General features: G+C 36.5%; 1 protein-coding gene across 1 annotated transcript; it reads left to right on the top strand.

Moving 5' to 3' along the window:
- Positions 1–5786: 5786 nt before the first annotated feature.
- LOC128470480 (3-beta-hydroxysteroid sulfotransferase-like) lies at positions 5787–15842 on the top strand. The gene is made up of 7 exons (XM_053452374.1): positions 5787–5936; positions 9560–9717; positions 10690–10898; positions 11420–11546; positions 12834–12928; positions 14564–14744; positions 15577–15842. Exons 2-7 carry the CDS (start codon positions 9573–9575, stop codon positions 15678–15680), a joined length of 861 nt encoding a protein of 286 aa, XP_053308349.1. The 5' UTR covers positions 5787–5936; positions 9560–9572; the 3' UTR covers positions 15681–15842.
- Positions 15843–15895: the final 53 nt, after the last annotated feature.

Raw genomic sequence — 15895 nt, 5'->3', positions numbered from 1 at the left:
GTGACACAATCAAATAAAGTGCAAAGTAGGTATAAAATGTAACCAATTCTAAGAAAGTTAATAAAGTGCATTGATAATAGAGGTCAGCGAAAAAGTGTAACACATTCAGTGATGTATTTTAGAGAGGAGAAAGTTTTATTTTGCACAGAATCCCTTAAAGTGACACAGTGCTATTAAATTATCAATGAATTATCATGTGAATTATGAGGGTCTGAAACTAATATAAGACGACATCAGCACATATAGAACAGAGAGTAAAGAAGTTGAATCTAAAAAAGAAAAAGAGAATAAAAATTGATCATAAAAAATGAAAAATAAAGAAAAAACATAGATTTTAAATAAAATCAAATAAGAGGCATCAAGTCAAATTCATAATTAAGACCCCTAGGAAAGATGGTATCCAATTCTTTAATCCAAAACGCCTCCCTATATAATAAGGATGTATTTATGTTGATATATATATACCGTATATTCCGGCGTATAAGACGACTTTTTAACCCCCAAAAATCTTCTTAAAAGTGGGGGGTCGTCTTATACGCCGGGTACTTACCAAGCCGGAGGTTCCCACGAAGCCACCAATCTCTCTAATCACTACGCGCCGGATATTGATCCCGAGCGCAGGGATGCCGTCATGTCCCGGCGCCCGGCATCAATTGCCGGCGCGTAGTGATGAGGGAGCAGGGAAGCCCGAGGTCTAGCACTTGAGACCTCGGCTTCCCTGCTCTCTAATCACTAGGCGCCGGCTATTGATGTCGAGCGCAGGGATGACGTCATGTCCCGGCGCCCGGCATCAATTGCCGGCGCGTAATGATTAGAGAGCAGGGAAGCCGAGGTCTGAAGTGCCAGACATCGGGCTCCCACAACTGGATGGAAGAAAGAAGACAGAAGATAAGGTAAGAGATGGGGAGAAAGGGACAAAGGGGGGATAAATATATATATATATATATATATATATATATATATATACACATACACACACACACACACACACACACTGGTGTGTATATATATATATATATATATACACACACACACTGGTGTGTATATATATATATATATATATATATACACACACACACACACACGTGTGTGTGTGTATATATAAATATATACATACGTGTGTGTGTGTATATATATATATATATATATATATATATATATATATATATATATATACATATACATGTGTGTGTAAAGGCAGGGGTGTGTGGTGAGGGCAGTGTATAAATGTGTATGTATGGACAGGCATATGTGTAGATATATATATAGATATATATATATTATATATGTGTGTGTGTGTGTAAGGGCAGTGCATGTATGTATATGTCAGCAAATCAACCAGCAAATCACCGGTAAGGTACATCGCTTGCCGTGATTGGCTGGTTGTTGTACGCTGGGTAGAGGGGTAGTCTTATACGGCGAGTATAGTCCAAACTCTATATTTGGACTGTAAAAGTTGGGGGTCGTCTTATACGCCCAGTCGTCTTATACGCCGGAATATACGGTATATATATATATATATATATATATATATATATATATATATATATATATATATATATATATATATATATATTAGTGAAGTACCTCTCCTTAGTGTCTTCAGGCAGCTCTGGGATGCTGCCCCTTTAACCTCCTGGCTGAGAGTAATACCTGTCTTCCCACACAGATGTCTGTCTGCAGCTCTGCTTTCACCTCACTGGTACAGGATTCAGCGCTTGGACACTCTGGGTACTGGCAGTCTCTCACACTCACTCAGGAACATACAGCACCATGCTGTATTCTCTCCACACTTCTACTTCAGCTTCAGTGTACTGCTTGGATGTCAGCAGTACACACACTAAAGGCAGCAGGCTTATTTCAGGCCTGCTTACAGGGAGAGCAGTCTATCTCTCCTCCTTCTTCACTCCCCTGCTTAGCTCTGCTCTTCCAGAAGCTTCTTCCTAGATCCTCTCCTCTGATAGGCTAAGAAACATTTCCCTAGCTCAGGAAGACTGACATATGTCCCAAAGAGATACTGATTGGCTCACAGGAGGCCAAGTGACCTGGTGCTGGAAGGAAAGGTCAGTATCCATGACAACCCAGCTGCAATGTTATTAGACAGAATGACTCCACTGGGTTACACTCAGAAATGCTATTTTGACAACAAACACATTGCAACATCTCATGGAACGCCTTCACAGATGTGTGGGGGCCAAAGAAGAGCTATCCCTATATTAATGCCCATGGTTTTGGAATGAGATGTCAAACGAGCTCATATGCAGTAAGTGTGAAGGTCAGGTGTCCACATACTTTGTGGTCATATAATATATGAATTTTCTGAGCAGGCAAAGTATGGGGCCAAGCTTCATAAGCTATGCAAGTTACATAAAGTAATATGCAATGCCAGGACCCAGAACCTTGTAATATGAAAAAAATAATGTTGGTGGGCATCCATGTTATATTTCTCATCCTTTTAATTCTCACATTATTAAAAAATAGAGGATTTAATTTTAAGCTATTTGGACTATGGAAATTCAGTACATTAAGAATCTCTAAACTTTTTTAATTCTAAATATGATTTCCATTAGCAGTAACAAAAATGTCAGTAAGAATCATGTTGAATGATCATGTTTATCGTTTATTTAATAGTGTGCTCCTGGATGAGATAAGATACAGCATGTTTTGCATATTTTTTTTTTCAAAGAAAGCAACACATTATAAAAATTATTGTTCTCATCTTAATTATATGACCTGCCAGTAACTGAAACCACTAAAACCCTTCTTGGCCTGTTTTTCTACGCACTCCCTATACAAGAAACCATCATATGGAAGCTATCAGAAATGAAGAACCGTAGAGACTGTTTTGGTCTCTTCCAACATTTACGTTAAAATAGTGCGTTTATTTGCACACTAAAAAAAATCATCATTTTATTGAGAATTTTCTAACTGATTCTTTTATGTAAGATTGGACAATTTTATTTTATTTACTAAAGTCATGAATTTTATCCTTACCCTCTCATATTAAATTCACAACAGAGACATATACCAGTCACTTCATCTGCTGCATGCCAGATAGTTTGGGAGACCATGCTCCTGAGGGCTATCCCGTGCCTGCATACCAGAGCAGTGTCTTCTCTGGATTCTGGATAGTGTAAAGCTCTGTCTTATTGCTATCTGTTTTTGTTCTGTGTTTTTTTTGGAAGCTTTCATTTTGTATGCATAGTTATCTCTTTTCTTGTGCATAAGAAAAGTGTGTTACCGTACAACTGCTAGTCAAGATAGGAAGCTGTATATGCTGGTTGTCATGATAACATATACATACCATGCATTTTTTCTAACCACACAAAAAAATGGTTATATTTATATACCTTTACATTTATATACGTTTATATACCTTTGCCATATTCTGCAGTGCTATACAAATAGGATGTAGGTAGTGTGTCAAATAAAAATCTGCATTTACAGAAACAAAACATATTGTGAAAAAGTGGATGTCTGGAAGATTATAAAGATGCAAAATGACATGTAGGCGGAATGGCTGTACGATAGAAAGGATACAATGATACAAGGTGTAGCCCCCTTGTGTTGGAGTTAGAAAACTCCTAATAGCTAGAATTTTTATCCATCTTTTAGCACTTACAGACTAATATTACAAAGTCTTCAAATGTGCTTGCTAGTTTTTGGGGTGTTAGGAGACTATTTTACACACACACACACACACAAAGTACACACCCATGCTCTCATATACATACAAGTACACATCCATGCTCACAGACACAAGTACACATCCATGCTCACAGACACAAGTACACATCCATGCTCACACACAAGTATACATCCATGCCCACACACATACACACATCCATGATCTCACACACAAAGTACACATCTATGCTCTCACACGCACACACACACACAAGTACACATCCATAATCACACAAACACACACAAGTATACATCCATGCCCACACACAGTATTATTATATCATTTAAAGTTTAAATAGGTAAACATATAAACAAAGAAAGTGACACCAGGTAAGAACCATTCGGCCCATCCAGCCTGCCCAACGTCTGAATACATTCCTTAGTCCCTGGCCTTATCTTTTATCTAGCTTATCCTTATGCTTATCTCATGTTTGCTTAAACACCTTCACGTATTAACATCTACAACTTCTGCTGGAACTCTATTTCATGCATTAGCTACCCTTTCAGTAAAGTAATATTTCCTGGTGTTACTTTTAAACCTTTGCCCCTCTAGTTTAAAACTATGTCCTCTTGTTGTGGTAGTATTTCTCCTTTTAAATAAATTCTCTTCATTTATCATGTTGACGCCCTTTAAGCATTTAAATGTTTTTATCATATCCCCCCTGTCATGTCTTTCTTCCAGGCTATATATGTTAGGATCCTTTAACCTTTTCTGGTAAGTTTTATCCTGTAATCCATGAACGATTTTAGTAGCCCTTCTCTGAACTTTCTCCAACATATCTATATCCTTCTGGAGATATGGTCTCCAGTACTGTACAGAATACTCTGTTTAATGGCATGAGCACTTCCCTCTTTCTACTGCTAATACCTCTCCTATACAACCAAGCATTCTGCTAGCATTACCTGCTCTGTTTCACTGTCTGCCTACCTTTGAATCCTCTGAAATAATTACCCCTAAATCACTTTCCTCACACGTTGAGGTTAGGACAGTATCCAATATTTTATACTCTGCCCTTGGGGTTTTATCCCCTAGATGCATTACTTTGTATTTATCCACATTAAATGCCAGCTGCCCAGCTCTGACTATTTTTTCAGTTTACCTAAATCATTTGCCATTTGGCTTCTCCCTCAAGCAACATCAGTCCTGTTGCAAATTTTCGTGTCATCAGCAAAAAGACATACCTTACAATCAAGACCTTCTGCAATATCACTAATAAGAATATTAAAGAGAATGGGTCCAAGTACAGATCTCTGAGGTATCCCGCTGGTAACAAGACCTTTCTCCGAATATGCTTTGCAGGTTCAAATACAAACACACTGTTGGTATATTTATAATATCACTTCTCTGCTGCTGTGGTGCACACACTGGGAACTACAGAAAGCAAGCCACTTGGAGAAATACAAGCCCTTACTATATTATGCAATATAAATTGCTTATATGTTTCAAAGGTAGTGCTACCATATGTGCAAGTTGGTCAAATGCAGGCCCAGAGTGGCCTATCAAATGGCCATATCTAGTTGTTAGCCTCACCTATGATGACATGCGAGTGCCAGGGCTGCCTGGTGATTGCCAGTCCGGCCCTAGTCCCTGCTTTGAGAATGTGGGAAGGGTGAAACCGACACGTCAAAGCGCTATAATACTATATCTTTAAAAAACGTGATCACAAGTATTTTTTAGCTTATGTATAACATTATTTTTTTTTAATCTCTATACCTTTGGACCTCTTAAATATTGCTACTTGAGGTCCTGACAAAAAGCTACACTATCTAGCCCCTGCTGTGTTAAAATCCTGGAGCTATATAGCATCAGAATAAAAAAAACTACAAAACATCATTTCATCTGCCCCTAGTGTTAAAAGTTTCTATGCTTCAACAGCTCATAGCTGCACAAAAGTAAGATAACTACAATAATGCGTGATCAGTTTTAAGGTAAAGGTTATCAAGGTTTGCTAAGAGCTTATGTCGGTTTAATAGTTAACATAATAAACTTTTGTTTGACCCTGGAGTTTGAGGAAGATAGTGAGAATGTATATATGGGAAGGTGGGGGTTTAATGAGAGGGTGTTGCTTAAACGTTTTAACCAGGACTTTATAAACATCCACCCCTCACTTGGCCTCATTCCTCTTCTTTCTTTTCTACTAGCTAGTTCACTCTTTCACTCAAAAACTTAAGCTTTTGCCTTCGGGAATCCAACTCCAGCTGAGTAATCGAGACTATCTGCTTTAATACTACTTTAAGAAGTCTGTAAGGTAAGACACATTGTGTAATGTTAGCTTTCATGGTCTCTGCTTTGCTTAATACTTTTTCCTGTCTAGGTACAATGTTTCCAGGAATAGACACAGACTTTATTCTGCAAGAATTATACAATTTTGACAACCCATTTTGACTACAATGTCCCTGCAGGGTGCAGTCTCTCCTTCCAGCACTAGAAGTGAGGACGAGACAGAGAAATACATCAGAAGCCTAATAAATAAACAGGCATGGGGATTACTCTGAAATGAAGATATTTTAAAACATGCACAATGGTAGCGCAGATATAGATATAGATAATTTAGGATCGTATTTATACCTCCAAAAAGTTCCATTTTGTGTGAGACAGTGTAGATTTGGGGGCTTTTACTAGTATGTACGTAAAATGTTTATTCTGAATAGGTTATATGCTATTTTTCTAAGAATCATTTTAGATCAGTATATAAGAATGTAGCTGGTATTTAGCTGATCACTATACCTGAAATCCATGATATATTAACTGTGATTTGTCCAACTCAATTCCTGAAATTAAAATGAAAGCAATAAATAGATCCCTGTAAGAAAAAGAGTATACAAATATGTACGTACAAGGCAAATCTTCAATACATGGACTGTTGGGGGGGGCTTGTGCAAGTGGGGCATTAGCCCCAGTGACAAGGACTCCCACTTGCTGAAGTGCGATTTTTATATATACCTATATTGTATAAAAGAAATGCAATGCTTGTTGTGCTGGGTAACATGGGAACTCAGATGGAAGCCCACTTTGGGCATGGCATGCCGATCATTGTATGATCAGTGATTAATGCCTGAGGAAGGGACCTAATAACTTGGTCTTGAAAGCTTGCAATGAAACTCTCAGTTAGCCAATAAATGGTATCATTTTAACTATACTTTTCTACTATGATCAGTGATGGCAGAGTAAGCCTCTACTTCCTGTTATGTGACGGAATTAGCCAATAAGAAGCGTATTTTGCAGTCACCTGCCGAAGACAGTAAGAGTGGTTACTGGCTTGTAAGAAAAAGGCAGGGTTACTGTATCAGCCAAGGGAATGCAGCTACTGAAAATAAGACAGGGTTTCATCTGTTTTTAAGTCATTTTATATGTGTTTTTGTATTTATGTGAGGATATCTCTGTGTAAATGCATGTGGTTGTATCTATTAAGTATATCTGTGTGTACGGTATAGTCTATGTATGAATATATGTGCCCTATGTGTTTTTATGTGTGGCTTATGTTCAGAAGCACAAGAACAAATGATTATGATTTATTTTAATACCGGCTTGTCTGATGGATACATACATTTATTACGTAATTTGGTATATTCTTATTCCTGTTGGGTATTGCCAATTTTGGGTCCATCTTGTTGTTGTTGTTAGAGTATATATGCCTGAAGAAGAGACCTAGATAGTGTTAAAAGCTTTGCAATCCATTATACGTCAGCTAGTCAATAAAGGAATTTGCTTTCACTCTTTCTGTGGCTAACACAGTACAACTCTATACTGTTATTGTAGTGTGCGTGTGTGTGAGTAAAATTAATCTTTGTGGATTGATGTCTTAAAGTCACCAGCATATTTAAGAATTTTACTTCAATAATTCTAACAACCCCAAAATAAATTAATGTTTACACATCTAGGATAGGTACCCATGTCACCAAAAGCTGCATGTGGCAAGGACCTTGCCATTCAGGAGGAACTGTTCACATATTGATTGGGAACCAAATTGTTCAATTTGCTCATATTCTGCACAAGAAAAGATTATAAATTCCTTTGGTGCATATTGCAGACTGTTTATAGATCTGCAACACTATAAATGTTTGCTTCAACAATGAATGGCAACACCACATTTATGTGTTAATGACCTGTGTGCCACAATCTACAAGGCCCAAGAGATCAGTGGTGTCAACTTGCTAATGACACAACACACCAGACAAGTTATAACCGCTGTTCATCTGTACCAAAAGTCATCCTCCTTTAGAGGCTTTCTAACAGCAGCCTATGTTGGGTTGGGTTTAATATATCAGCAACAAAGAATGATGAGGTTTGTCATGTTTATTTCATGCAACCTTTGCTTCCTGGAATTTTGCTAGGGGCTCTTTGAAAAGGAGTGGATGAGCGGTGAACGTTTAGTTCAACTAGAAACTCAAAACTCAAAAAATGTGGTTGCTGTTAAAAAAGTACATTGCTTTTAAGTTAAGTTGTCATATAGGTGCAAGTTGTAAATATGCTGCATTTAAATTTTTTTTTAGCTATTTAAATCCTTTTCAGATACCTCAGTATAGTAAATTTGACCATTAGTAAAAACTAACTCTCATACTCAGTAATATTTCAACATTGGCAATAACTGCCCACGTCTATGTTGATCGTGTACAAATACAGAGCGTAACTCCTGCACATATCTAGAAGTGATCATTTTTACTGCACCTTATGGTGCACTCATGTGCCCATTATGTAGTGACTCTGGAAGGCCATATTTTTAGTCTTTAACACTATAACAGGCATTTATGCCAGCCAGGGCTGTCAAAGCAATGCACTGGGGCTCCTCCCTCCCAAGAAAAAAAACAAAAAATGACATGATGTGAGGATTAATAAACAGAAACAGAAGTATGCATATGTGGGTACGTGTAAGGGAGAGGAAAAGCAGGGGAGGGCTATTTTGGCAAGCAAGGATACAATGCCCATACAAACACCAGCCCATACACACACATATACACATATACCGCCCTTACACACACCTGCCATTCACACATATACACATACAGTACCTGTACACACGCCTGCCCATGCATATCCATATACATATACACTGCCCTTACATACGCATGCCCATACACATATACATGCACTGCCTTTATACACACATATACACATACACAGCCCTTACACACACGCACTGTCCTTAGACAAACAACTGCTCATAAACACACACTTACAAATATACTGCCCTTACACACACATCTGCACTAACCATATACACACGAATACACTGGGACACATTTGCCCTTACTGCATCCCTTTCTCCTCATCTTCCACTCCCCTTTCTCCCCATCCCTTACATTTCTCCCGTTCCATCTTCTGTCTATCATCCTGTCATTGCAGCCCAATGTCTATCACTTCAGACCATGGCTTCCGAGCTCCCTAATCTCCAAGCGCCGACAATCGATGCAGAGCACCAGTATATGACGTCATATCCCAGTGCTCTGAAGTGACAGACCTTGCACTCCCCTAATGTTTCAGGGATGGCAGGCCTATGTGCCGGAAACAGCCTATGTCTGGCTTAGTATACAGTGATGGGGGTTGTGCTACACAACTGTCAATATCTGTTACTCTGTACCACCATCAATGTCTGGCTCACTATATAGTGATAGGATAATAGTGATAGGATACCAACTTATTTTTTTGGATTTCTAGCTTTTTCCAGTTCACATGCAGTTTACAAATTTGTGAAATAAATATTCTTGCCAACATTATTTTCTTTTGTGGGTGTCTTTACATTTTAGGGTGTGAAGTGCCACACACAGGATCTGCCCCAGGTGCCAAATACTCTAGGTATACCCCAGAGAAGTAATATAGCAATTTTTTTAACAATTGACTCAAAATTTGTTAACTATAATGTTTGTATTCTAGAAAACACATCAAAATGTTAACAATATCAAGAAAATACATGGAATTTAATGGAATGAGGCTGCCAGCAGTCATACATAATGAAGAAAGCTTAACCTATGCATGGAAAGAGTTTCAAACACGCGATGATGATGTTATTAATATAACATATCCCAAATCAGGTAAAATATTGATATATTCCTCACTTTACACATTAATTCTATAATATAATTCCAGCAAATAACACTTCCTTAGGATCCTATAAACATTTCCTAATCTACACATTTTGTTACAGAAACAAACCTCTAAGGACATAAGTCACCATTATTTAAGAAAATACTGGGCTTTAACGCAGACACAAAACAACATAATAAATGTCTGGTTAAAATATATATATATATATATGTGCAATATATTATCTCTTTTCACTAGCTGTACTTTTATGGTAACATAAACACAGCATTCTACAATATTATAGGGAGCCTACACGTGTATTTTTTTTGTACTTAATTACAATATCTAAGATACATGTAATACATGTAAAATGATGAAATTATATAATAACGTTCATACTGAACAGCCTGGTATGGTTTTAATGTTGCTCACTGTACTCTGCAGGGTCGGCTTCAGTTTTAATGGAGCCCTGCGGAAACCTGTGTTATTCTTCCCTATACATACTGTACACTTTATGCATCCGGGCAGACAATACAAACAGATGTGATCACAAAAAACCCTGTTTTATAGGGCAACATACCTGTAGCATAAACTATAGCCAAATTGCAATAGATGATGATGTCCCAGGGATACAAATATGTAAATACAGTATATTTAGTTGCCTATAGACCAAATTATATATATATATATATATATATATATATATATATATATATATATATATATATATATATATATACTGTGTATATCTATGATATAGATATATACACACAAAGTAACATATCGTATACAGCCTTACTATACTCACAAGAATGCGTGTGTGTGTGGGTCCCTGATGATGTTTGGACCCTGGCCAATTGCCCTTATTCCCGTGTGTTTAACATGACCCACTCCTTCTGTATTGGAGGGCCTTTGTCATGTTTTTTTGTTGAATATATACTTGATAAGGCTGCATACCTAATTATTGCACTTTTTTCCAGGCACTACCTGGATACAAGAAATTCTAAGTCTCGTTTACAGCAATGGTGACCCAACACCAGTAACAACAGAGTTAAGCTGGGACCGTGTTCCATGGATTGAACAGCATCAGGCCCGAAGCAAGCTTGAGAACAGACCCTCTCCTCGCCTTATTACAACTCATCTCCCTGTACAGTTCTTTCCAGAAAGTTTCTTTAAAACAAATGCTAAGGTATCTAAAAAATTAATATATGACGCATTACAATTTTCAACACATAATCTTAATAGGCTTGCCAAGTGGTTAGTATTAGGTCGGCTTGGCCATTCTTTTTTTAAAGCCCAGGGGCATTGCTAGGTTCCAAATAGATCTGGAGCTAAAGCTCAATAGTAACCAAAATGCTTTCCAAATTCTCTGTGTTTTAGCAGTTTTGTGTGTATATATATATATATATATATATAATGTCCAAAAATATTGTGTCTACTGGACTAATACGGCTTCACCCATTTTATATATATATATATATATATACATGTATTAGTACAAATTATTTCATAAATATATTTGTTTTTTATTCCATGTAAAAGTGTCCTCAGTAAGAGGAAAATGCTCTCACTTTTTTTTTTTTTTACTTTTGTTGTTGTTAGGGAAGCTGACAATTGGGTTGTAATTTATCAGCAACGTTCGCTTCTTATATATAAAGTATGTATTACCTTAAGTCTGCAGATATATGGAAATTACTTTCCTTTTTCTAGGCAATTTGCACAATCAGAAATCCCAAAGATGTTTGTGTTTCTCTGTACCACTTCTCTTTGATGGTTGAGTTCATGGAAATTAGGGAAAACTTCCAAGAATTTGTGAAATATTTTTTAAGCAATGAAGGTGAGCAATAATTGTTTAAAAACATTGTTAAACGAATTTTAAGAATTTATTAATTCAGCTTGAATCTTATTTGGTTCATGACTTTTTCTCATGCATCTGTCAGGACCCTTGGGGTCCACTGTTAGTGGGAAGAGTCCAACAGTTAAGCTAGATGGGTTAAATGGTTCATATCATATTCTTTGTTTCTATGTGTAGAAGTAGGCTTAGAAGGCCTGGGTCAGGTCAACCATATAACTTCACATGCAAGCCACTTGTGACTGTGGCCCACAGTCATGAAAGTGAAAGCATACTTGCAGGATCAAAGGCAGGCCAAGAGTAGATGGCACAGGTATACACAGATCCAGGCAATGAAGCAGGCATGACAAGGCAAGGACTTATTGTTTTTCAAGGATTATAACCAGTGCCTTCCCAAATTTAACCCACAACACATACTTTTTAAAATGTGCCCACATATTACACTCGTCTAAACAAAGGATGCAAAGATGGATACCATACATCAGGAAATATGCATAGATTAATATATTATGACATACACTATATTACAGCTAAACACTCAAGGTTTGACATTAAATTAAAAAAACTTATGTGGGTATGCTCATGCACCCTAGGTATATTAAGGCAAGGGCCCACTTTGACCCACTTTGAATAAAGTAAGTGGCAATTGTCCAGATACTGTGGTCTGTGGCACAGTTCTTGAACAGCTTTTTTAATATATATATATATATATATATATATATATATATATATATATATACACACACATATATACATATATATATATATATATATACACATATATATATATATATATATTTTTTTTTTTTGTTTGTTTGTTTTTTTACTATTATAATTTTTTTAAAAGGCAAAAGTGCACATTTATGCTCCAAGAGATTTATGCTCACAGGGATTTTACTGCAAGCTTATCCCAAACCATTAGTATTGCCAACATATCTTGAAGGAGTAGAACAGGCATGTTTTCCATTTTAAAATCTTCCAGCCTCTTTAATTGAATTTTTTTATTATAATTATTTTACTTTAGAAACACTGGCAATGCCAAGACAAAGGCCCAGTGCTATTGCTTCCAGTACTCAGTGCTATGGGGCTTATAAATTAATATAATAAGCGATAAGTCTATTCATATGACACATCTACATAAAGTGGAGAAATAGTTCAATATAATTTGGGTAGATTTCTTCCACCAACTAAGAAGTTTGAGTAAGAAATACTTCCACAAAGTGCCAACATTTATGAAAAAGATTTAAATGCAATTTTGTTGTTTTTTTTCAGCACTTTTTTGTGGCTGGTTTGAACATGTTAAGGGCTGGTTGAAGCACAAGGACAACCCTAACATTTTGTTTTTGTCATATGAGGACATGTTAAAGGTATGGAATAGCAATAAAATGTTGGTATGCATGACAATATTTAGTATAAAACAAATATAAATAAGTGGTTTTGATTCAAACACCTAATGACTCACCAAATACATGCATATTGATGATGTCTGAGTAAGTTTTCTAACTTAAATGTACTTGAAGGTATGACGCAAACGGTGTTGCTAAATATTAATGCATATTTAAGCACCTAGTAAGTAATTTGAAATGCATTTTCTGGTGATAAAAAAATTTACCTCTCGCCAGTCTTGGTTGCTCGATGCAGCAAATTACTCACACGAAACACTCCAACTGAAATCAATGGAAATGCCAAATGTACTTGATGTGTGTGGGGGGTCTTATCTTAATCTAGCGCAGAATTCTCATGGATTACTCTAGGCATTTTGAAAAAAAGCATGAATTATTACATTAAGGTGTGTATCAGTACTGGATTGCGCCCTTAATGGCATCTCAATGGTGAACCAAGCTGTGGGGAGATTTTCTTATTCCAGATTAACATCTCATAGTTTACTATTCAAATAGGATTAGTTAGTTCACTGCGGGGCAGGTCCATTTTGGAAAGGCTGTTCCTGAATGAAGGATATCAAGAGAATAGCCATTAATAACCCTTTCAATCTAGTCCAGACAGAGAGTAAAGCATAGCCAAAAATCCATATTTTAAGCAACCATGGGGTAGGATCATTCTATTAGACTGATTCACACTTTTCCCCAGAGATCATGTTCAGCCTTTCACAAACTCATACTCTGACCACTCTTAACCACACTGAGACACAGTAGTCTAACCGAGGCAAGCGTCTGCCGAACACTGTTCACCATGCTCTTCACCACTGAACTTGAACTCACACACTGATCACCCTCAGCCAAACTGACAAACTCACATACAGTGGCAGCTCTGAACTACACAGGCCACACACTCATGCTGACCATGCTAAACACATTACATTGCTGCAGCCTGCAAACACCGAGTAGTGCGTGGTAAAATGCCTAGTTATTTGCCAGCCTGCTCAGTAGCCAGGAAACCTGAGCGCAGGAATGGTAGGCAACAAAGTACAAACCAAAGAACTGATATCCCTGAGTGACGCATCTGATGAAAGAGAAGAGTCTTATCGGAAATGTAATTTATTAACTCCACATACAGCAAAACTTCGTAGGATAAAGTAACTACAACAAACAACCTTGTATATGGAGCTGTCACTAAACAGTACATGTTGCTTGCAGCAGTCAGTTGCTGGCAGCAGTCAGTTGCTGGCAGGAAAGTACTCCCACTGAAAACTTTAAAAAATTAAGTAAACTTAAATACATTTTTATTTTTATTTGGTATAATCTATATTTTGTTATTGATGTTATCCTTTTTTTTATTAAGAGCTAGCATATTCAGAAGTCCTAGCGTTTGGGGAAAGTTTGTTCCTACTCAATTCCTTTTTTAATTCTTGCACTCTATTAACAACTGCCACTTCTGCTGGAAGGCTATTCCTGTCATGTATTAATCTCTCAGTTATGTAAAACCTGCCCATATCACACTGCCTATATTTACACTGCTAAAATGTCCTGTATATGCTTCTAATATTTGGTTTGCTTAAATTTAGCTTGTTTTAATTCATTGTTTTTTTGGTTGTTGTCTTTCAGGATCCAAGAGGCAATGTTGTAAAAATTTGCAAGTTTCTTGGAAAGGATTTGGATGATGCAGCCATAGATTCCGTGGTGACGCATTCTTCTTTCAAAGCCATGAAGGAAAACCCCATGTCCAATTACAGTGCCGTGCCTGATTATCTATTTAACAAACAACAAGGCACATTTCACAGAAAAGGTATAGTAATAAACTGTTTAATGATTTGATTCTTTTAAAACAACAAAATGGCCTACAATCTATGTTAGGGCCCTTTAAATCGTATTTCATTTCAATCTCTGGTTGCTTGCAGTGTAACTATCAGGGGATGACCAAAAAAGTGCCAATGCATTTATAAATTGCAGATAAAGGAAAAATCATTAAAATGTTCACTTAAACTACATTTAAAAAAGAGGGTGCTATATAACATCCAAAACATATTACTTAAAAATGCTAATTGTTGAACACATTGTATGTAGAGAAATCCTTTAACTCTGACACGTGCCCGTGATGACACAAATTTTATATAATATCCTCACCATACTATGTTATCTCAAAAAAGCTAGCATCCTGTGTCTTTTCAAGTAACAAGGTACATTCATGACCCCCCCATACGGAAATGATAGCATCTACAAACTATCTAGGATATGGCTTTTAAATTAATAGTTTTCATGTGTACTAATACATTCTTTATTTTTTATTTATTAATTTCTATCTTTTTCAAGAGGCAAACAAGGGTTGGAATATACATTATATATAGAAATGCTTATTAAGCCAGTTCATGACTAATAACGGCATCATAAAATGCCTATGGATGTTTAGGAACGAATCACAATCATTTTTAGAATGTAAAAGGTACCATAGGTTCTACAGACATTTAGAAAGAAGCCATACATTTTTCAGTGACACAATATGGTTTATGAGCTTATGGTTTATGAGCAGATCTCTAGAGCTCAACTCTATGGCTCCCTAAGAAGAATGACATCAAATATATAAATATTAATATTAAATACAAACATTTTAATCATTGTAGGTGTCTCCGGGGACTGGAAGAATCACTTTACACCTGAACAAGAAGAAGAGTTTAACAGGATTTACCAAGAGCTTATGAAAGATATCAACCTTGACTTTTCATAAAAAAGAGAAATTTAAGACATTATTCATTACATTTTATCACTGCACCAGCATTTCTTGACATATTATTCCAAAAATGTCACCTTTTGGATTGTCTGCTATTTTGTTATATTTCATAAACCAGTATGTGATGTTATAATTAATAAAAATGTAAACCAAATACCATATTGAATAATGCTAGCTAGAATCTCTTTTCGTACGCAAAACTTTAATTACTT

This window comes from Spea bombifrons, chromosome 12, assembly GCF_027358695.1.
Source record: "Spea bombifrons isolate aSpeBom1 chromosome 12, aSpeBom1.2.pri, whole genome shotgun sequence".
NCBI lineage: Eukaryota > Metazoa > Chordata > Amphibia > Anura > Pelobatidae > Spea > Spea bombifrons.
The sequence above is the reverse complement of the archived record's forward strand: the minus strand, read 5'-3'. Positions and strand labels throughout refer to the sequence as shown.

Bases quoted from the DNA above. Each gene is read 5' to 3' on its own strand.
- LOC128470480 (XM_053452374.1), top strand. From the start codon at position 9,573: ATGTTAACAATATCAAGAAAATACATGGAATTTAATGGAATGAGGCTG. The intron at 11,547-12,833 runs GTGAGCAATAAT...GTTTTTTTTCAG, and splicing joins ATATTTTTTAAGCAATGAAG to CACTTTTTTGTGGCTGGTTT. The intron at 14,745-15,576 runs GTATAGTAATAA...TAATCATTGTAG, and splicing joins AGGCACATTTCACAGAAAAG to GTGTCTCCGGGGACTGGAAG.